The sequence below is a fragment of the Panulirus ornatus genome, chromosome 57, assembly GCF_036320965.1.
Source record: "Panulirus ornatus isolate Po-2019 chromosome 57, ASM3632096v1, whole genome shotgun sequence".
Taxonomy (NCBI): Eukaryota; Metazoa; Arthropoda; class Malacostraca; order Decapoda; family Palinuridae; genus Panulirus; species Panulirus ornatus.
Window position 1 is genome coordinate 6,703,532 of NC_092280.1, and position 23,098 is coordinate 6,726,629.

A 23,098-nucleotide genomic window follows, 5' to 3' on the forward strand; every position below is an offset into this window, starting at 1 on the left:
CTGGAACCGGTACTTCAGTGGGGCTGGAACCGGTACTTCAGTGGGGCTGGAACCAGTACTACAGTGGGGCTGGAACCAGTACTACAGTAGGCATAGAACCAGACATAGAAGCAGCGGTGATAGAGGGTAGTTCTGAGCTGATCTGTGTCGCATGTGTGTGTGTGTGTGTGTGTGTGTGTGTGTTGTGTGCAGGAAGCTATGCACAAGTTGGCACGGTTGGCGATAATGGATTTTGATTTGCGATGCCATGTGAGAGAGAGAGAGAGAGAGAGAGAGAGAGAGAGAGAGAGAGAGAGAACCTCTAATGGCTGCCAGGCTTCACAACACGTGTAAATATGCAAATGAGTTCAGCGCCACTAATGCAGGAGGAATGTAAAAACGCGGATGAGGCTCTCGCGTCCGCTCATCCCCAGTGGGACTCGAACCCACGACCTCTGGATTAGAAGTCCAGCGCGCTTTCCACTGCGCCATGGGGACCTGTGTGGTGGCACTGTAAACAGGCCTTTGTTTACCCACGTGTCATGGGAAACACGTGTGGACCCTCCCTCTGTAAACAAGCATAAACAAATTTACATAAGTGCCGCTTGTTTTACGAAATCCTCTTATAAAGTTTTCAACTAAATATCCAGTGGGGTTGGAGGGAATCTAACATCTCTTTTATTCCTTTTGTCTTTTTTTTCCCTCTCCATTCGCTGTCTGGGTGTTCATGGTCATATTATTCCGTGTCTGGGTGTTCATGACCCTAGTGTTCTGTGTCCGGGTGTTCATGACCCTAGTGTTCTGTGTCCGGGTGTTCATGACCCTAGTGTTCTGTGTCCGGGTGTTCATGACCCTAATGATCTGTTCTGTTTCTGAGTGTTCATGGCCTCAGTGTTCTGTGTCGGTGTTCGTTACCCTAGTGGGGTAAGTAGTACATATATATATATATATATATATATATATATATATATATATATATATATATATATATATATATATATATATATATATATATATACTTATGAAGGTGAAATGGCACTTTAGTAGGAGTTCATACAATTATATCTAACATGTAATGTTTCTATACATGTGGCACGACAGGTTTCGTGGAGACAGTCCACCTCATCAGGTGCCAGTAATCAATAAAGTTTTCTAGATCCCAACATCACGACAGAAGTACCATCCAGCGTCTCCCATCATAGACAACACACCGGTATGACCGACAGTGACCGTCAAAGGGAGAGTGGGGTGTGCCATGTAGTTAAGGGTGGGGGTTTAGTGGCAGGGGCTGGTCTGGGTAGCTAGTTGTGTCTTAGACCAAATTTCTTGTTTTCCTTTCTCGTTAATTTTTTCATAATGATTTGATTGATGCTAGGATGGGCTTTAGAGTTGCCTGGGGACAAATCAAAGTTCTTAGTATTAGCAATTAAGATAGATTCAGTAACGTTACATGTGGCATAATCAGCAGAAGGGTATAGAATAACTGGTGGTTGAGAGAGCTGATAAAGGTGTGCTGAAATGGTTTGGACATGGAAAGAATGAGTGAGGAAAGGTTGACAGAGAGGACAGACATGTTGGAAGTGGAGGGAACAAAGAAAATGGGGAGACCAAATTAGAGATGGAAGGATAAAGTGAAAAAAGAAATAAGAACGTGCAAGAAGGTGACAGAAGAGGGCGGGATAGAGTGAAATGGAGCGTTGTGGTAGACAGGGGTCGACGTGCTGTCAATGGACTGAACCAGGGCATGTGAAGAGTCCGGGGTAAACCATGGAAAGGTCTTTGGGGCCTGGATATGGATAGGTGCTGTGGTTCGGTGCATTACACATGATCGTTAGAGACTAAATGAAAGCGGATGATATGTTTTTTCGTCTGTCCCTGGCACTACCTACATAACGCGGGAAACGATGATCAAGTATGAAAGAGAAGAAAAGATGATGTGATCATTACATGAAAGTGCACTTGGGAACTTATAGTGTTTCATTTCTAATACGATTTCTTCTTTGTGTTCAGGTTGTGCTCAGACCCTAGACGATAGGGTCTTGCTCAGGCTGTTAGCGACTCTGACCCTATGCCTAGCTGCACGCTGCCTGCCATGACACCCCTGCCAAGTGACACCAGCCGAATGACACCACTGCTATGGGACGTCCGAGTCAAAGGGACACCAACGCATAGGGAGAAGAGATCTGGTCAAGTGACACTCCGAGATGGTGACACCACAGCTAAGTGACACACGACCAACCGACACCAGGATCAAGCAACTCCACGGCCAAGTGACACCACGGTCAAGTAACTCCACGGCCAAGTGACACTAGAGTCAAGTAACTCCATGGTCAAATGAGACCTCGGTCAGGGGATACCTTGGCTAAGTGGCACACCAGCCAAGTAACACCCCAGCTAAAATGACATCCCGGCCAGACGATGCCATGATCATTTGACAGTCAAGCCAAGTGACACCTCAGCCAAATGGTCAAGTGATAGATGTTACGTCTTGCCAAGTGACACCACGAGAAATGACTCCTCGACCAAGTGACACACCAACCGTATGACACCACCGGTGGAATATATATATATATATATATATATATATATATATATATATATATATATATATATATATATATATATATATATATATACAAAGATTAATAGAAGCAAGATCTTAACAACGTTTCGAGAATTCTGCTGTCATCATCAGGCCAAAATAAACAAACATAAACACACCAACAAATGAAGAAACAACATAAGTACTTGATGAATGTAACCTGAATTTGACAATTAACAAACACGTTAATAATTAGCAGGATAATGAATAAGGCAATTAATATACAAATGTGGAAAAATCTACCAAGTTAATACAACACGCAGAAATGAGTTATAAAGTCTATTATAAATTGCTTGATATATAAGTTCGATACTGGAAAAACCAAGTCAATGTGATTGAATGTAAGGAAAACCAATGATCTAAAACATAGAGCTTTGCTACCAGCTCAGAGTACAGAATCATTCAACAGTCTCGCATCCTCCAGGTCCACACGGTATGTGGCGCAGGTTATCACTGTTCACGTCAGCTGGAGCAGAAACCTGGTGCAGGGCGGAGCAGACCCTGTAGATCTACCAGGAGAGACTCATCCCTGTAGACCCAACAGGAGAGACCCATCCCTGTAGACCCAACAGATGGGAATCACCCTTGTAGATCCACCAGGAGAGACCCACCCCTGTAGACCCACCAGGGAAGACCCATCCCTGTAATACGTGAGACTACTTGATCGTTTCTGTGATTTTAACTGGTAGGGAACACGTACACTGGTAGGGAACACGTACACTGGTAGGAACACGTAAGCAGGTAGGGAAGACGTACACTGGTAGGGAAGACGTACACTGGTAGGGAACACGTACACTGGTAGGGAACACGTACACTGGTAGGGATCACGAACACTAGTAGGGAACACGTAAGCTGGTAGGGAACACGTACACTGGTAGGGAACACGCACACTGGTAGGGAAGACGTACACTGGTAGGGAAGACGTACACTGGTAGGGAAGACGTACACTGGTAGGGAAGACGTACACTGGTAGGGATCACGTACATTGGTAGGGAACACGTACACTGGTAGGGAACACGTACACTGGTAGGGAACACGTAAGCTGGTAGGGAACACGTAAGCTGGTAGGGGACACGTACACTGGTAAGGAACACGTACACTGTAGATAGTCTGCTTCAACCCTCACTTTCCTCATTACCAAAAAATTTCGTAATTGTTAAATGACAATTGGGTTAGGTCAAGTACTGCTTGTTCAACTGGTACCCTTGTGTCTGTCTTGGAGCTGATGACAAGAACAGAATTCTCGAGACGTTGTTAAAATGATGGTTCTCTCAGTAATAATGATGTTGCTGTCTGTTTTAAGACTACACTTTCATCATAACCAGTTTATTGGATATATATATATATATATATATATATATATATATATATATATATATATATATATATATATATATAAAGAATAAAATGCTTTGGAAGATAGTGTATTCATGTCCTTTTGAAATTCCTTGACACGCTTTTGACGTGTGTTGTGTCGTTTGGTCTATACTTACTCCCAACAACAGAACCTAACATTCATGATGTTGCCACGCATGACACATCCATGGCCTCATGTCCCGTAGACACGCTCAGAGCTACGACTTTCTTAGTAATGTGTGACTACATATTCTCTGTCTGTCTGTCTTTATGTCTGTCTGTCTGTCTGTCTCTTCTTGCTGCAGTATCCTTACCTTATACACTTAGTACAAGAATATACAGATTTAAGTTAAAAAGGGAAAGGAGCAACATGAGAGAGAGAGAGAGAGAGAGAGAGAGAGAGAGAGAGAGAGAGAGAGAGAGAGAGAGAGTCGAGACTAATGTGTTGACGGAGATGGGCGAGTCAGACTGGCGAAGGACCTGAGGGAGAACGATTGTTTTTGCGGTTGTCCTCTGATGCCCGAGGTAACACGACATGTATACAAGAGGAACACTCGTGTGTGTGTGTGTGTGTGTGTCAAAGGGGCGAGAGGCAGGTGAAACGAGAGGCGGCTTACCGTGAACGCTGTACGAGGGACGCCCTCCGTTGGCTCCACTGGTATACCTGGTAACACACACACACACACCAGGGACAGTCTGCGCCAGAAGCCTCCCTTCCCCACAACACACGTCCTCACACTGTCACAGTCCAGCCGACACTGTCACTAGACTGCTCCTCCTGTCCACAACTGCTCGGATTGAGGGTTTTGACCACCGAACTGCTCGAACGAGCGGTTTCGAAATTACTTCAATCCAAGGGTTCGAACGAGGCTATTGGTACAAGTGCCAAACGAGCCATTCTTATGCCGCTAATGAGCGTATTACATGAGACTGTATTATTGGCTGAGTGTATTACTGTAAGAACGTGTCACTAGGTTATGGCGAGAAACCGTGTGAGGACCATTTTCGCCCCTACGCTGTTCGAGAGGTCTGAAGCAGCCCGGCGAATGGGTTCGAACAAGCTTGTTCAAAATGTAAATAAACGAGCTGGGTCAGCAGCCGAGGGTTACGTGCTGAGGCGGGGTGGGGGGAACGTGTGCATTCTGATGACCAGCCAAAATACACATGTCATCTATACATGTGAAAGCAATAAGTGGATTACTTTTATAAGCAAAAGAGGCAAGTAATAATGGTAAAAAGGAGATCAGATGAAAGGAGACAAAGTAAGGGGTAAACAAGAAGGAATTAAGGAAGGAAATGGGTATGTAGATCAGAGATTTACTATGATAATATTGGCAAAGAAAAAGTATATATATATATATATATATATATATATATATATATATATATATATATATATATATATACATATATACTTTTTCTTTGCCAATATTCTCATAGTAAATCTCTGATCTACATACCCATTTATATATACATATATATATATATATATATATATATATATATATATATATATATATATATATATATATATATATATATATATATATATATATATATATATATTTTGATAAAGGAAGAAAATGGAAAGTCAGAAAGTTGTGATTTGGAGATGTTACTGTATTAATATGCTTCTCATCACACGTATACCCAGATTTGATACAGCACTTGCCAGGTTGCGTATCATGGACTGGTCGTTCAGCGTTGTAGAAGCATCTCTATTTACTTCATACCCGGAGCTGCCTCTCGCTCAAGCGGAGGTCAGTCCACGCTCTCATATCTCACTGGGTTTTCCTCACCCGCTTCCTTCACGTAAACTGATAATGATCCCTTTGCTATCTCTATATCACGTTTTATCTTATAGTATAGTAACATATAAGTCATAACAGTTAATGTAACTGTTTGATATTACCTCGTATGAATATATGTGAGAGCGGTAGCTGGTGGTAGGTGGCAGTATTACCTAAGTAATTCTTTGTTATTCAGTTTCATACGATAAGAAATCTTCATAAGAATGATAGATAATTCAAGTTAATCTATTGAGATTACATGGACCATAAGATTTGGTTTGATATGAATTTTAAAAGAAATTCATACAAATTCAAGTCTGTCGGTTATATATTTAATAGTTACCCATAAAATACTCAATATTTATCATTTTCTTTCATGATGCAAACAAAGAGGACGAATTTCTTTCAAGGGGTGTTAATTATATTAAACTTTTCCATAGGAATTTGTCGCAAAAATCATTTCAGATCGTCGCTGGCAATTCTGGTGACCTTCTACATGATCTTGGCAATCCCTGTGACCATTTTCATGATGTTAGCGGGTATGATGACCACATGCCTGTCCGTGATAGACCTGGTGACCACCTGCATGATGTTGGCAGGCCTGGTGACCATCTATATGATGTTGGCAGGTTTGAAAACCACCTGCATGATGTTGGCAGGCCTGGTGACCATATACAGGATGTTGGCAGGCTTGGTGACCACCTGCTTGGTGTTGGTGGTCATGGTGACATCCTGTATGATATTGACAGGCATGGTGAATATTTGCATGATGTTGGCAGGCCTGATGATCACCTGCATGATGTTGGCAGACCTGGTGACCTCCTGCAAGATGTTGGCAGGCCTGGTGACCACCTGCGTGATGTTGGCAGACCTGGTGGCCGCCTGCATGATGTTGGCTGGCTGGGGACCACATACATGATGTTGGCAGGCCTGGTGACCACCTGTATGATGTCGGCAAGCCTAATAACCACATGCATGATGTTGGCAGGCCTGTTGACCACTTGCATGACGTTGGCAGACCTGATGGCCGCCTACATGATGTTGGCAGGCCTGTTGACCATCTGTGCGATGTCGGCAAGCCTGATGACCACCTGCATGATGTTAGCAGGCCTGCTGACCACCTACATGATGTTGGCAGGCCTAGTGACCATCTGCATGATGTTGGTAGGCCTGGTGAACATTTGCATGATGTTGGCAGGTTAGTGTCCACCTTCATGATGTTGGCAGGCCTTGTGGACCACCTGCGTGATGTTGGTAGGCCTTGTGGACCACCTGCGTGATGTTGGTAGGCCTTGTGACCACCTGCGTGATGTTCGCAGGCCTTGTGACACCACCTGCGTGATGTTGGCAGGCCTTGTGACCACCTGCATGATGCTGGCAGGTCTTGTGACCACCTGCATGATGTTGGTAGGCCTTGTGACCACCTGCATGATGTTGGCAGGCCTTGTGACCACCTGCATGATGCTGGCAGGTCTTGTGACCACCTGCATGATGCTGGCAGGACTTGTGACCACCTGCATGATGCTGGCAGGTCTTGTGACCACCTGCATGATGCTGGCAGGTCTGGTGAGCTTCTGCTGGATGTTAGTAAGCCTGGTGACCATCTGCAGGATGTCTACAGGCCTGGTAACCACCTGCATGATGTTGGCAGGCCTGGTGTCTACAGCCACCTGACAACGAGCTGCCTTTGACAAGAGCTCGTGCCAAGCTAGGTCTTGGCGAATGTTTACACACACACACACACACACACACACACACACAGACACACACACACACACACACATTATTACTAATATTATCACTACTATTAGTATTATCATTATTATTATCATTATTATTATTATTATTATTATTATTATTATTATTATTATTATTATTGGCAGTATCGCGATTATTATAATGATAATAATAATCATAATGATAATCATCATAATAATAATGATAATGTTCAGTTACTAGTAATGTATCACTAACTTACCATTACTTTATTTTGACTATGATTATCATACGTCCTTTACTGTACGTCCTTTATCGTACGCCATTCATGACTATGCATTATTCAGCATAGGTCTGGACCATACACCCAGATGGTGCCACTTCAGTGAACCTGCAATACAGACAGAGAGAGACAGACAGGCAGAAAGTATACCCTCTGAGCTCGCGTCGGCTGTGCCTAAATAAGGCGCAGTTGGCACCCATCCCCAGTGGGGGTCGAACCCACGACCTCTGGATTAGAAGTCCAGCGCGCTTTCCACTGCGCCATGGGGACCCGTGGAGAGGCAACAGACCTTATTACATCTGATGAGAAGTGAACTTGGAGAGGGTCGTCTCGCTGTAACTTGTCTTATCTGGTCTGTATCTCGTACATCTGTTTGGAATTCCGTCAGTCAGTCTGTCTGTCTGTCTGTCTCTCTCTCTCTCTCTCTCTCTCTCTCTCTCTCTCTCTCTCTCTCTCTCTCTCTCTCTCTCTCTCTCTCTCTCTCTCTCTACTGATGAGTGGAGGTTCGCCTGTCTCTGTGCCGTATTCAATTCACCCTATACAAGTCACCCATGAAATGTAGTGAAGACCAGACCAGAGCCCCACCCCGGTGTCGCTTGGTATCCCAGATTCCCCCCATGGTACCACAGGTCTCCCCCATGCTGCCGTGTATTAAAGGTCTCCCCATACTGCGTGGTATGACAGGGTTCCTCTCCATGCAGTCTGGTACCAAAGGTCCCACTCCTATGGTGTCTGGTATCCCACGTCCCTTTCCATGCTGTCTGGTACCGGGGTTCACACACACACACACACACACAGACACAGACAGACAGACAGACAGACAGACAGGCATACACACACACACACACACACAGACACACACACACACACACACACACACACACACAGAGGAAATGAAGGAACAGTTTTAGAGAATGATGTACGGGTATGTGTTTAACCGTAAGACAGGGTCAAAAGTGGCTTTACAGTGGACACTCTAACCCTAGTGGCAGTGAGATGGAAGTGGCAGGAGGTCTTAGAGAGCACTGAACTACTAAGAAAGGACACTGAAGGCTTCCTTCAATACAAGGCTCATGATTTTGATGCAATTTCACCACTGTGCTGACGCTGTGTGTAGATACACTTGATAAACCACTTGAGAAACAGTTCAAGGTGTTGCTGAAGAAAGGTAGAACGCCAAGGGATTGAAAAGTGGAAAACGTCTTACCTGTCTATAAGAAAAGAGACCGTGAAGAAGCGTTGAATTGTAAACTAGTCTCTTTGATGAGTGTGGTTGGTTGGTTGAGTGTTTGGGCTGTAGGCCTATCAACTACCAGGGTCAATAAGGCCGTTAACGTAAGCTACAGTCACTAACCGAAAAATCTTTAACACCTGAAGAAGGTGTTGGAGATAATTCCAAGACCATGTACACTCTCGCTATGCATGTGGCCTATGAGTGTTTTCTGTAAGAAAAGATAATCGGAAGAAAACAAATGAGTTTCTGCAGAAGAGAGATTAAGTAAGTGAGAGACGATATGGTTTCAGGGAACGGAGATCATGTGCAATACACAGACAGACAGACAGACAGACAGACAGACAGACAGACAGACAGACACACACACACACACACACACACACACACACACATTTTCTTTCATATACACACAATCACCTGTGTAAAAGCTAATAACTTTCCACCAAAACAAACTTGCGGAAACATATGAATTGATAGAAAAAAGAATAAAACAAAAGTGACATATCTTTGGACAATTAAAAGGTTTTCCAACGGAATCCAACACAAAAATGAATATACACAGGAAACTTCACATATTTTCGTTCAAAAATCCCTGTGTTAAAACTCTCCACACTTTCATCATTATATACATACTGTAATACCAACGTACACTATCCTAACGTGCACTTAAAATGTAAACACACACACGAACACCCGCACAACTGTGGACGAATGAGGCTCCTACATTCTATTTCTATGGCAAGAAGATTCATAGCCTGCACCAATAAATTTCTATATCCCAGGCACGAAGTATCAGGTATCTGTGCCACTAAACACTCTGTACCACTAACCGCAGACTCAGGTGGCAGGTAGACCTTCTGCATATCTCTGGCGTCCCCTTTGTCTCGTGTCTTCAAAACATTAAAGGGAGCGAACTTTGTTGCTCTTTGATGATGTTAGTGTTGGAACCCTGTTTGATCCAGTGTGGTTCGGTTACGGTCCGAAACTGCTTCGTTTCTCTTTGTACTGAAACTGTTTCAAGGCTTGTTATCTTAAGCTCTTCGGAACTCGTTTTACTCAGTAAACTTTAGTGTTATATCTCTCTTGCCAATTGGCCCGTTTGCTTTTATGGTGTTCCGTGAATGCGTTATAAAAATATATATGGAAAAAGTTGTTTGGTGGAATTTATTAATGAAAACTCCATAAATTACACCACCAACTCATTAAACACGACAGTAAGGCCCTTGAACATTACGGAGCCAGTCTTGTGCACGACAGTACGAGTCTCTGACACGACAGTATAGCCACTGAACATGACGATCTTGGGTATAATGGCCTGGCTTTTAATGATCCTCAAGGTTTAGGCCAGAGGTCAAGTACCTCAAGGGGTCAAGGTTCCATCAGAATGCACCGGATATCAATATCACACAACCCTAAAACTCCCTTCCCACACCTAGGGGCTTCTGCAGCCCCAAGACTGCGCTACACTAAGTAGCAGGGACTAGAGGAGAATCCGCTGAAGAGAGACATTATTTGACGAGGCTGTACTCTTTCCTCAACTAATGATATATATATATATATATATATATATATATATATATATATATATATATATATATATATATATATATATATATATATATATATATATATATATATATATATATATATATATATATATATATATATATATATATATATATATATATATATATATATATATATATATATATATATATATATATATATATATATATATATATATATATATATATATATATACTCAGACTAAAACATTAAAGTTTTCATGAAATAAAAGATATCTTTCAGAAGGATCTCGGACGCGCTGGGATACTGAAACTATCATCATATTTTCTTACTATTTAATAAATAGGATTACTGTTAGTGTGATCAGATGGTTGTGTTCAGGCGTAGGCTGGAGCTGGGGTGTAGGCGGGCTGGTGTGCCGGGTACTGGGCCTCACCCTCGTAGGTCACGTCGGCCACGTAGCCGGCGTCGCCGATGACAGTGTAGCCCACCTTCTGCAGACGACCGTCGGGAAGGAGCACGTAGTAGGACCCCTGGGTGTCGTAGCCGTCCCGGGACTCTTGCTGACCGAAGTCGTTGCCGGAGTAGTCGTCCTTCACAGCCCAGTTGAAGTCGTACTTGGCGGGCTCCTGTAATTCAGAATACCTTAAACAGACTGCATAAGTTCAGGTATTCACCTGAGGGTAATGTTGACACTATCACACATAAAAGGATCCTTGAGTGTTGCAAGTGTTGTAGAAGAAGAGTAGTGAGGTTGAGACTGACCTCGTAGGCTGGTGCGGGTTCGTATCCGTAGGTGGGTTGGGAGGGGGCGGCCACAGCCAGGGCCAGCAAGGCGAGCAGGACGGACGTCTGCGGTACACAAGACATGTGGTGTAACAGCTGTGATTTAGGTAATGGCGGGATGATTATGTCACCCACAGGAATTTATGGATCCTCATGAATCTTACTTTCGCTATTTGAGGTATATGAGGGGAGAGGCAGGGAGTAACCTAAGAGAAAAGCTCCGGACAGGCAAAGACATCAGTGAAGGATTAAAATCTATCAATTTTCACTTTTCAAGATGCGAATCAATTTTGGTCAACGAAACCTTTAACAAAGTTCAGGAAATGGTTAAGGAATATGGTGAAGTAAAGCCTCACACCACAATACTGTTGGTATGCGCTCACCTTAGCGATCATAGTGGTTGATGTTTGGGTTATGATGCTGTTGGTCTGGCGTGAGGGCCATATATATTTCCCATGGCGGATGGGCGGGGCCAGATGATGGGCGGCAGGGAAAGGTAGGCTGAAGGACACGCCCACCGTGACCTTGGTGCTGCGAGGACGCGACAGTAGACGGTCTTGCCTGGAGAACCGCAAGGGGACCACACGCCACCACTACTGCTCCCAGCATACCTGACGGCGCTGGTGAAAATAACATGTCTTGTTTGCACAGTACACACGAGGTACAGATGATAGCTATTTGGGTCTATGATGGTGAAGCCGAGGCTATGGAAATTATCACTGGGAATAGATCTTCGCCATTTGTGTGGTGGCAACTCGGACCCCAAGTATCTTAATGGTAAACTTTCTCAAGTAATAAAACTATGCAACAAGTGTGTATTTGCTTTTATGCCTACACTTTGACATTCATAACTTTTTACGTAAATAAATTGGTGCTGTTGGAGTTTGACAGAATTTCATGAAAATCGGTTGAGCAAATGGTTTCAGATATGTGAGCCTTAGAGTCTTATGGAGTGGAATTTATGAATCATACGAGTATAAGTGATAAGGATTCCATATGTTTAAATCAAGGTGAGTGTAGACATTTTGGCAGAGGGATAGATACGTAATGATTTACGCGTTTTCCTTGAGATATGTCTGGTCTTTACGAGATGTGTACTGAGTGTACACGGTAACAGTCCTACTCAACTGTGGTAGATCTCATGTACAATTGCACATCCTGGAACACTACTCATGCTTGAAGATTTGTGGTATCTTTATAGACTGAACTGAGAACAGAGTTTCTCTACAAGAAAGATTTCGTTCATGGGAAGGTCAGTAAAAAAAAATACAAATACAAATACATCAACAGTCATTTATCAATATAATATCCATTCACGATTCCGTTTCAGATGAAGGATTTGTACCTGTTCCAAAACCAACACGCCTCGAGGACGTCAAATTTCCAAACTCTGACATCGTCTTACTGAAGAGTAGCTTTCCAACACCACTTTTCTTCCTTTGTTTCGCGTACTGCTCCTCTTGCTTTACAGACCTAATAATTTTCTCCGATATATCCCTGATGCATCGAAGGTTTTGACAGGTTAGTATCAGGGTCTGATCTCCGATCTCCTCTCTCTTTTCGCTCTATTCCCTCACTGTTGTATCATATCTATCTTCCTCTCTGGTCGGTCTGTCTTTGTGATTGCTGACAGATCAACCTCTCCCGCCTTCAGTGTTCTGTTCGTCCTCCTACGTTCAACCTCCGTCTTATAAACGTTTTCATTTCATTCAAAGGCATCTATATGCACCCATAAGCTGACGATGTGAGGCTTCATTCCTTCACTTTTTTCAAATTTGCTTCCAGCTTTCTTTACTCGATCACCACCGTTTCTGTAGACGCAGATTCTGGCAGTATTTCCCAAAGGTAACTGCAACAATCTAGTTAAGAATAAAGCCTCTATATATCACATTTATTTCCATTTCCTTCCTAAACCCATTTAGCACTGTCCAATCCTATTCTATGAGTCTTTAATTCCACCTCTAAACACAGTAAACTTATTTGGTGTCATTGTAATTTTATTTTCATTTATCTTGGAAACCTCATTTTATACAAATAAGTAAGTCTGCCTCTATTAAAGTGGGAATCCTATTCAAATGTCGAATATTTTCCTCTTCTGAACTGTTGATGTGATCATACAAATTACTGATTCGTCCTTGTATGGAGTACTGCTCTCACATCTTGCAAGGCTCGAGGTAATGCAATTAATGAACTCTCAGTCTGACCTTAAAAAGCTGTCCTACTTATATTACGTCAAAGTATTGCTAAATTTCCATCTTATGTAGGTAAAATCCCGGCCTCTCTTCCTGAGAACTGGCTGGTTGTGTGACCCCTTGCCATGAACTAGACCCAGTGATGCTCGGCAAGCCACTGCTTCACATGCCACCTGTGTAGCCGTTAGCAACTTAAGGATGAACTATTCTGATGTCTGTTTCTTTCCCTACACCGATATGCTTTGGAACTCCTTCTCATAACTTTCCCACTACAACCTGACTATTTTGCTATGTCAGGTTGTTAATTTCTTCCAAAACTTTAAGATCTTTTGAATCTGATCCTCTCATTTTATCCTCATTTTGACATTTCATTTAAGAACTTGTCGCAGGTCAAGGCTGTAGTCTTCAACACAGGAAAGAAGAAATGGTACCCGCTCATGTAAGTTCAGATGATTTTCTAAGAGTATTTCACCAAATATTTTCATGTTGGTTCGCATCAACCTGTAGCATCTCTATCATCAACCTCAGATATCGTCTCATTTGTCTGTCATTACTTCGCCAGCGCGTCTGGTCCTCGTCATACACCTTGCTCAGGCCATGCACAGAGAAATATCTAAGTGATTAAACAATTTCCATCGTCCTTATCATGTAGCAAGAACTAACTCACTTATCTACCTACTTATCCTCTAAATTCCTATCATTTCTTTTATCTTATGTCATTCTCACTCGTCCCTTCCCTTGTCTCTGCTGGTGTTCCATTCCCTTCCCAACAAACACCATGATGGGTGAACTGACTTAATTTGAAACGAGTTTACTTCTGAATCTATTCTGTGATTGATATCTACATTCTCACTTTGATATATATGTCTTCCCTCTAAAGGCTTCTCTACTGTACTAAGGGCATATATTTCCCAAGTTTAAGAATATAAGGAAGTGATGTGTGATCTATATTTGTGATCTAAAAGGGGTAAATGATGATATGATGTTGACAATTGATTATTTAATCAATAGAATCATAAATAAGATTTGGGTGTACATTCAGGCATAGGTTGGAGCTGGGGTGTAGGCGGGCTGGTGTGCCGGGTACTGGGCCTCACCCTCGTAGGTCACGTCGGCCACGTAGCCAGCGTCGCCGATGACGGTGTAGCCCACCTTCTGCAGACGACCGTCGGGAAGGAGCACGTAGTAGGATCCCTGGGTGTCGTAGCCGTCCCGGGACTCTTGCTGACCGAAGTCGTTGCCGGAGTAGTCGTCCTTCACAGCCCAGTTGAAGTCGTACTTGGCGGGCTCCTGTAATTCAGAATACCATTAAAAGACTGCATAACTTCATGTATTCACCTGAGGGTAATGTTGACACTCAGACATTAAAGGATCCTTGAGTATTGCAAGTGTTGTAGAAGAAGAGTAGTGAGGTTGAGACTGACCTCGTAGGCTGGTGCGGGTTCGTATCCGTAGGTGGGTTGGGAGGGGGCGGCCACAGCCAGAGCCAGCAGGGCGAGCAGGACGGACGTCTGCGGTACACATGACATAATCATCACATATTTGCTTAACACTTATGATTGCCTATCTCTGTAGATATGTACCCATGTTACGCATATCATTGTCATAAATGTGTTTTGCATGTGTCATGTTAAGTCTTGTATATCAAGAGGAAGATCTATATGTTCAAAATGAAAGAGAATATGGCCATGTTAACCCTTTTTGCAAACTCTATGAAAGAGGGATATCCAGTCCCTTTACTTTGCTCATCGGAAATATTCTCTTCTTCAGTTGATGATATGCAAGATCTTTTAAATATCATTTAAGATATCCTAAACCAAATTTTGGACATTACAAAGCTCTGAGTTTTGTAAAGTCATTACAGTATAAAGTTAGAAGAGAAGAGTCATACTCGCGAAGTGTTCTTACCTTAGCGATCATTGTGGTGATGTTTGGGTTTGTTGTGCTGGTGGTCCTGTGTGCAGGACCTTATATACTTCCTTGGGCTAGTGGGCGGAGCTACAGGGTGGAAGACGGTAGGGAAGGATGGGTTGAGCATCAGGACCACGCCCTGATCCTGACCTTGGGAGCTGCGAGGAAGCGACAGCAGATGTTCATGACACCACAAGGGGGTCACATAGTACTGCACTGATTCCTCTCACAGCTCGCGGCGCTGCCAGCAACTGACAGTGTCACAAGCTTGTTTACCTCACACCAATGACGTGAACATGAGGACCAAGTGATATGATAAAGGTGCAGTCATGACCAAAGAAATTAAACGGAAAATATATGCTTGAAGTCTGATACATTGATGATTAGATGATTTGTTGATGTCAAATCACTTCATTGGCAAGTGTGTTGTATGAGGTGTATATGACATATTGTGTATATCTTTTTAATTACGCATTATTACCGAACACCCCTATATGAAGAACATTTAGGCTTGTGTTATTAACATCTTTTTTTGGTTCAATATGTGAGTAATAATGACTCGCAGGCACATTTTATGCACAAATATTAGTGTCATTCCCTAAGACTAGCGTTTCTAACTGCTTGAGCACCAGCAACCCGCCTTAGTGTTCCTCAGGCTATCTTTAAGGTTGGATGTTCTTTCTTAACTCCTCCTGGCTGTCATCTTATTTTAGGAATTTCGCGTCTGGATACTGTGTTTCTTCCAACTGTGTCTTAAGATGGTTGACTTTTACCTTTCCAAAGAGGAGAAAGACCCAACTCTCGCCTGGAAACAGGAAACTGTGGGTACACAGATAACTTCCTAAGACGAGAAATGTTGAAGCAATCCTGCACTTCAGTGGCGAACTCAAGAAATGCCATCCATATCCTCTGAGACACGTCTCTCAAAGAACCATTAACCATCGACTACAAAAGGATCTTATATCTCCCCTTCACCCCCAACAAGTCTGCTGCCAAACCCCTGCTGATGGAGGAAACGAAGAGCAAAGTACACTCTCACTTACGAGGAAATACAAATACTAGAATGAACAACAGTGGAGTAAGGCAGGGAACGGAGAGGAGGCTGGAGGGTGCCAGCTGGTGTGAAACTCGTTCCATAGTGAAGACGGTGAAACATCCAGTGGGTTGATGATCTGGTGTTGCTTTAGTGGTGCAATGGTAAGGAGAGGGTTGTGCCTCTTACCTAAAAACACTACGATGAATGGAGAATAGAATATTTAGGTGCTAGAAGACCGTCTGCTTCATTTTTGTGGGGTTAATGAGTGTGGTCACTTTATGCAGGATAGTGATCCCTGCTAAATGGCTAGAATTGTGTTGGACTGGTTACCAGAGAAAGATATTGACCTGCTAGTGTGGCCTAGGAACTCTGCAGACCTTAACCCAAATGAGAGCTGCAAGTCATTTTCAGTTGCCACCAGCCACTCCTAGAGAACGGAACTCCTGATGATGGAGTCTCTGTTGACTATTAGGGAAAATTGCTTTGTACCGTGAAACGAAACATGTTTAAATTTGCTATGTTTCTAAAGTAAGTTTTCTTACTTCAGTTAGATACTGCAAATCGCATTTCTCATGTCATGCTGGGACTTTAACATTCTGTTCCTATGTACACATATGTCGCAAACTTTATTTTCGTGTAGTTCAATTATGGATTTCTGCGATATAGCATCGCCTCTTGTTATATTCTTAAGTTTATTGATATCCTTTATTTTTCCTTTAGTCATTTCATGTACACAACTGAGTCCTGACGCCACGTAGAGCGTTGTTTTATAATGTTTGTGTTGTGAGGCCTTAGGTGATGGCTCGAGAGATAATTGCCAGTATCAGCCTCGATAACATAGGTCAAATGTGTTTTATTTCTGCTTTTAAAAAGGAAAATGATGGTATGATGTTGACAGTTGACTATTTAATCAATGGAATAATAAATAAGATTTGAGTGTACATTCAGGCGTAGGTTGGAGCTGGGGTGTAGGCGGGCTGGTGTGCTGGGTACTGGGCCTCACCCTCGTAGGTCACGTCGGCCACGTAGCCGGCGTCGCCGATGACAGTGTAGCCCACCTTCTGCAGACGACCGTCGGGAAGGAGCACGTAGTAGGATCCCTGGGTGTCGTAACCGTTCCGGGACTCTTGCTGACCGAAGTCGTTGCCGGAGTAGTCGTCCTTCACAGCCCAGTTGAAGTCGTACTTGGCGGGCTCCTGTAATTCAAAACACCATTAACAGACTGCATAGCTTCTATAGTGCCTTCATGTATTCACCTGAGGGAAATGTTGACACTAACACACATAAGAGGATCCTTGATTGGTGCAAGAGTTGTAGAAGAAGAGTAATGAGGTTGAGACTGACCTCGTAGGCTGGTGCGGGTTCGTATCCGTAGGTGGGTTGGGAGGGGGCGGCCACAGCCAGGGCCAGCAGGGCGAGCAGGACGGACGTCTGCGGTACACAATGCATAATCATCACGTATTTTGCTTTCCACTTATGATTGCTTATGTGTGCAGGTAAGTACCTAATTCACGTATATTATTGTCATAATAGGTATTTCACCTTTTCACGTACATTATTGTCATAATAGATATTTACCTATTTCACGTATATCATTGTCATAAATGTGTTTTTCTTGTTTCATGTTAAATCTTGTATATCAAAAGCAAAGATCTATATTCTCAAAATGAAAGTGAATATGGCCCTGCTAATCCTTTATGCAAGCACAATGAAAGAATGATGTCCATTACCTTTACTTCGCTTATCGTAATATTCTCTTCTTCAGTTGATGATACAGACCATATTTTAGATGATATTGAAGATATCCTTAACTAAATATTGGACATCACAAAGCTCAGAGTTTTGTAAGGTCACTGTGGTATAAAGTTAGAGGAAAGAGTCATACTCGCGAAGTGTTCTTACCTTAGCGATCATTGTGGTGATGTTTGGGTTTGTGGTGCTGATGGTCCTGTGTGCAGAGCCTTATATACTTTCCTGTGCTGGTGGGCGGAGCCACAGGGTAGTAGGCGGCTGGGAAGGATGGGTTGAGCATCAGGACCACGCCCTGATCCTGACCTCGGGAGCTGCGAGGAAGCGACAGCAGACGTTCTCAGCGAGAGAACCACAAGGGGGTCAAGTAGCGCCGCACTGATTCCTCTCACAGCTCGCGGCGCTGTCAGCAACGGACAGTGTGACAAGCCTTGTTTACCTCACACCAATGACGTGAACATGAGAACCAAGTGATATGATGACGGTGAGGTAAAGACCAAAGAAATCAAGCGGCAAATAAATCGCCTTAAGTCTGACCGCTTGGATGACTGAATGATTTGTTGATATCAATCCTCTTCACTGGCTTGCCAGTGCATGAGGCTATATATGATATATTGTGTATATGTTTCTAATTATGCAATATTTCTGTACACCATTATATCCAGAGTATCTACGCCTAAGCTGTTTAATAATCTGTTCTTAAGGTTGAAAGATGTTGCTGATAATGCCTTACAGGTATATGCAATCTACAAATACTAGTGCCATCACCAGCAACCCACCTTAGTGTGACTCAGGCTATCTTAAAGGTAAGGTGTTATTTCTTTACTCCTCTGGCTGCAATTTCATTTAGGATTTCGTGTTTGAGATATAAATTTCTTGCTAGTGTGCTTTAAGATGGTTGACTTTTACCTTTCCAAAGAGGAAAAGAGGAGAAAACCAAACTCTCGCCTACAAGAAGAAAGATGATATGGGTACACATGAGATATCTAGACACATTAGGCGCTCAGAACGCATGATTAGGTGGCTCTTTGCCAGCGCTTGTGGCGTCGTTGTTAGCTTCATCCTATCACCTACTCCTGGCCCCCCTTCTAGAAGTACAGATAACCTCTCAGACGGAAAGTATTGAAACAATTCCCCATTTCAGCTCTGAACTCAAGAAAGTCCATTCAAAACTTTTAGGAAATGTCTCTCAAAGGACTATTCAGTATCGAATGCACAAGGATCTCATATCCACCCCCTTCACCACCGCAAGGAAGGTACGAACCCTTTCTTACGAAGAAAGGACTCGTATTTGCGAACAAATAGAAGGACTGGAGTGATCAGCATTGGGGTAAAGTCGGCAAAGGCGAGGAGGTCAGAGGTTGCAAGCCGGTATGACTCGTTTCATAGTGAAGACGTTGGAACACCTAGTAGTATGATGAATTGGGGTTGCTTTAGTGATGCAATGGGTAGGGGATGGTTGTGCATCTTACCCAAAAATGTTACAATGAATGGAGAACAGTACATTCAAGTGTTAGAGGACTATTATCTTCCTTTATATGAGGTGTGATCAATTTATACAGGGTACGGATCCCTGCCCTAAGGCTAGAAATGTGATGAACTGGTTATCAGAGAAAGATACTGACCTGCTGGTGTGGCTTGGGAACTCCCTAGGGCCTAGACCTTAACCCAATAGAGAAATGCAAGTCATTTTCAGTTGCCACCAGCCATTCCAAGAGTACGGAACTCTTAATGATGGAGTCTCTGTTGACTATTGGGGAAAATGGCTTTTTAACGAGCAACGAAACGTCTTTAAACTTTTATGTTTGTAATGTTAGTTTTCTCAATTCAGCCAGACCTTGCACATAGCGAGTTTATATGTCATGTTGGAACTATATTTCATCATTCTGTTTCTGTGTTCAGAAATGGCAGACACTTTTCTTCGCGTGGTTCAAGAAAGGATTCCTGGTTTTTGGCATTGCCTCTTGTTGTATGCTTAAGTTACTGATAACTTTCATTTTTCCTTCAGTCATTTTATGTACACAACTGAGTCCTGACGCCAAGTACAGCGTTGTTTTATAATGTTTGTGTTGTGAGGCCTTAGGTGATGGCTCGAGAGATAATTGCCAGTATCAGCCTCGATAACACAGGTCAAATGTGTCTTATTTTTGCTTTTAAAAAGGAAAATGATGGTATGATGTTGACAGTTGACTATTTAATTCATAGAATCATAAATAACGTTTGGGTGTACATTCAAGCGTAGGTTGGAGCTGGGGTGTAGGCGGGCTGGTGTGCTGGGTACTGGGCCTCGCCCTCGTAGGTCACGTCGGCCACGTAGCCGGCGTCGCCGATGACGGTGTAGCCCACCTTCTGCAGACGACCGTCGGGAAGGAGCACGTAGTAGGATCCCTGGGTGTCGTAGCCGTCCCGGGACTCTTGCTGACCGAAGTCGTTGCCGGAGTAGTCGTCCTTCACAGCCCAGTTGAAGTCGTACTTGGCGGGCTCCTGTAATTCAGAATACTATTAAAAGACTGCATAACTTCATGTATTCACCTGAGGGTAATGTTGACACTAACACATAAAAGGATCATTGAGTGTTGCAAGTGTTGTAGAAGAAGAGTAGTGAGGTTGAGACTGACCTCGTAGGCTGGTGCGGGTTCGTATCCGTAGGTGGGTTGGGAGGGGGCGGCCACAGCCAGAGCCAGCAGGGCGAGCAGGACGGACGTCTGCGGTACACAACACACAATCATCGTATGTCATCTTGTCTAGTTATATTCGCATATGTGAACGCATCTGCCTATAACACTTTTTATAGAAATCATCGTAGTATCTTGTATATTATATACATATAACGCACTCCTATGCTTTCTATATATCTATATAGTCCTTGTGTTATTTCTTTCTACAGTCAAGTATATGCAATAATGTTTTCGTGTCTAATACACTGAAGTTATAGAGCAGTTCGAGAGACGTGGAGTGCAGGGGTTTACTCACCTTTGCGATCATTATGGTACGGTTTGGGGTTGTGATGTTGTTGGTCGTGTGCGCGGAGCCTTATATACTTCCATGGGCGGATGGGCGGGGCAAGTGATAGGCAGCAGGGAAAGGTAGGCTGAGGGACACACCCACCTTGACCTAGGTGACGTCAGGGCACGACAGCCGACGATTCTGACCACTGAGACCATAAGGGTGCCCTACTTCGCCCGTCGTGTATACTCTCACTAACCAGTCCAGCTATAATTAAGGATACCGCAGGGGATGTGACACATCCCAGCGGGAGGAGTCTTATGGGAAATACTCCTATTTGCCACAGCCTAACACAAGGTTAATATTCATCCTGGCCCTCTCCTACATGTTGCTCAAGAGCCACCTGGCAGCTCTCATACTTCCTTTTCCACAGGAAACAGATGTCAAATGAACTCTGATATTTCATTCCGGTTGAATAAATGCCTTGTTATCACTCAGGTTTTGGAATCTTGAATTATGAACGTCCTGCAATAAGACGTAAATGATAAACAAGATAACAGAGAGTCTGACGTCTTACAGCGGCCATCATATGTTTCATCGTTCGTAAAGTTGTCTTTCTTTACTCCCAGGTAGAATTTTATCCGCATTTGCCTCATTGTGGAGCGCTGCTCACATATCTAGGATGGCCCCTTCCCCCGCTCTTCATTACTACAGGTGGGATAAAGATCTTCCCGACGGTGACCTGAAGGAACCAAGCGGACCTGAACACCAGGAATCTGCTTGGGCAGACCCTCACAGACGACCTGTCGTGACCTGGAGGTCCCACTGTGACCCGAGAGGAGACCTGCAGTTGTACCACAGTCATAGAGCGTCTGTGCAGCTTTCTTTGTACCAGGGAATGGAGGAGATGAAATCGGATGCCAAGGACGTCTTGGCGCACAACGCAAAGGCGTCATTATAATCATCACGATGGTGTGACCCACGGGTAGAATGGTGTAACATTTTTCGACCTGAGGATTAATGTCGTGTTCTAGGGTCGCACAGCTTTAACTGGAGCTTCGCGTGCGTGTATTATAGAAAGTGAATATCAGGCTCAAGTTAATGACTTGGTTCGATGGTGTGATGAAAATGACTTGAATCTGAATGTCGAAAAAGACCAAAGAAATGGTGATTGGCTTTCGCAAGAAGGAAACGTGCATTGAACAACTGATTATCAGAGAGGAGAGCAGGTTAGATATTTTACACGATTATAAGTAATTGGGTTTGAGAATTGATGGTAGTCTAAATGGCGAAGTTAACGCTAAAAAAAGTTTTATGGAAAATGTATACAGAAAAATTCATTTCTTTTTTCAAAGTTTTGAAAAACCTGAAAGTTGATTGGACTATTATTTCTTTGTTTTATAAGCCAATCGTACAGGAAACGATGTTAATGTATAGCATCATACTAAGGATGTTTCAGTGTAAAAAATAAGATTAAACTTATGAAGATTGTAAAAAAAATCACTAGTAAAATTGGGTGCTAATGTAATTGCACATGATGTGTTATATTCAAAATATGTTTTCAATTTAACTGATAGAATTATGAGTGATTATCACCATCTCCTGAATAACAACTATGTGCTTTTAAGATCAGGCAAAAGATCGTGTTTACCATTGCAAAAAAAAAACAAAAACAAAAACAAAAAAGTATGCAGACATAAGAATTCATTTGTACTAGTAAATATTCAACTCTACGATCATGTCAACTTAAAAAGACAATTAACTGTTCATTGTTTGTGACAGTACTGATGATGCTGTGTGTATGATAATGACGCTGAAACAAATCAATTGTCTTGTAATGTATATGTATACTTTCAGATACTGTATTTCTATAGTACTATATTCTTTTGCCTTTAGAATGATTATGAATGATTAGAATGATTAGAATCATTATTATGATTATTACTATCATTATCATTTTCATAATGGATGCACTGTACAGTCTGCTTCTC

At 42.9% G+C, this 23,098-nt stretch overlaps 5 protein-coding genes and 2 non-coding genes across 8 annotated transcripts in view; 1 reads left to right on the plus strand and 6 right to left on the minus strand.

Moving 5' to 3' along the window:
• Nucleotides 1-3,927, plus strand: part of LOC139766146 (uncharacterized) — a 42,539-nt gene extending 38,612 nt beyond the window's left edge. For both annotated transcript variants that reach the window (XM_071694406.1, XM_071694407.1), the window contains one exon: nt 1,990-3,927. In XM_071694406.1, coding sequence (XP_071550507.1) covers nt 1,990-2,075 — 86 coding nt within the window. In that variant the 3' untranslated portion in view covers nt 2,076-3,927. The remainder of the gene's footprint in view (nt 1-1,989) is intronic.
• On the minus strand, nt 405-477 carry TRNAR-UCU (transfer RNA arginine (anticodon UCU)). Its single transcript has one exon. It is a non-coding gene; the product is annotated as a tRNA-Arg (tRNA).
• A 3,996-nt stretch (nt 3,928-7,923) lies between the features above and the next one.
• On the minus strand, nt 7,924-7,996 carry TRNAR-UCU (transfer RNA arginine (anticodon UCU)). The gene has a single exon. It is a non-coding gene; the product is annotated as a tRNA-Arg (tRNA).
• A 2,812-nt stretch (nt 7,997-10,808) lies between these two features.
• On the minus strand, nt 10,809-11,713 carry LOC139766437 (pro-resilin-like). Its single transcript, XM_071695124.1, has 3 exons — nt 11,657-11,713; nt 11,253-11,339; nt 10,809-11,116 (listed from the first exon to the last, which is right to left on the minus strand). The coding sequence occupies exons 1-3, from the start codon at nt 11,666-11,668 to the stop codon at nt 10,865-10,867; spliced, it is 351 nt and encodes a 116-aa protein (XP_071551225.1). The 5' UTR covers nt 11,669-11,713; the 3' UTR covers nt 10,809-10,864.
• Nucleotides 11,714-14,450: 2,737 nt separating this feature from the next.
• On the minus strand, nt 14,451-15,421 carry LOC139766438 (pro-resilin-like). The gene is made up of 3 exons (XM_071695125.1): nt 15,374-15,421; nt 14,890-14,976; nt 14,451-14,755 (listed from the first exon to the last, which is right to left on the minus strand). The coding sequence occupies exons 1-3, from the start codon at nt 15,383-15,385 to the stop codon at nt 14,504-14,506; spliced, it is 351 nt and encodes a 116-aa protein (XP_071551226.1). The 5' UTR covers nt 15,386-15,421; the 3' UTR covers nt 14,451-14,503.
• A 1,888-nt stretch (nt 15,422-17,309) lies between these two features.
• Nucleotides 17,310-18,376, minus strand: LOC139766439 (pro-resilin-like). The gene is made up of 3 exons (XM_071695126.1): nt 18,315-18,376; nt 17,757-17,843; nt 17,310-17,608 (listed from the first exon to the last, which is right to left on the minus strand). Exons 1-3 carry the CDS (start codon nt 18,324-18,326, stop codon nt 17,357-17,359), a joined length of 351 nt encoding a protein of 116 aa, XP_071551227.1. The 5' UTR covers nt 18,327-18,376; the 3' UTR covers nt 17,310-17,356.
• A 1,970-nt stretch (nt 18,377-20,346) lies between these two features.
• LOC139766440 (pro-resilin-like) lies at nt 20,347-21,188 on the minus strand. Its single transcript, XM_071695127.1, has 3 exons — nt 21,135-21,188; nt 20,780-20,866; nt 20,347-20,645 (listed from the first exon to the last, which is right to left on the minus strand). The coding sequence occupies exons 1-3, from the start codon at nt 21,144-21,146 to the stop codon at nt 20,394-20,396; spliced, it is 351 nt and encodes a 116-aa protein (XP_071551228.1). The 5' UTR covers nt 21,147-21,188; the 3' UTR covers nt 20,347-20,393.
• Nucleotides 21,189-23,098: the final 1,910 nt, after the last annotated feature.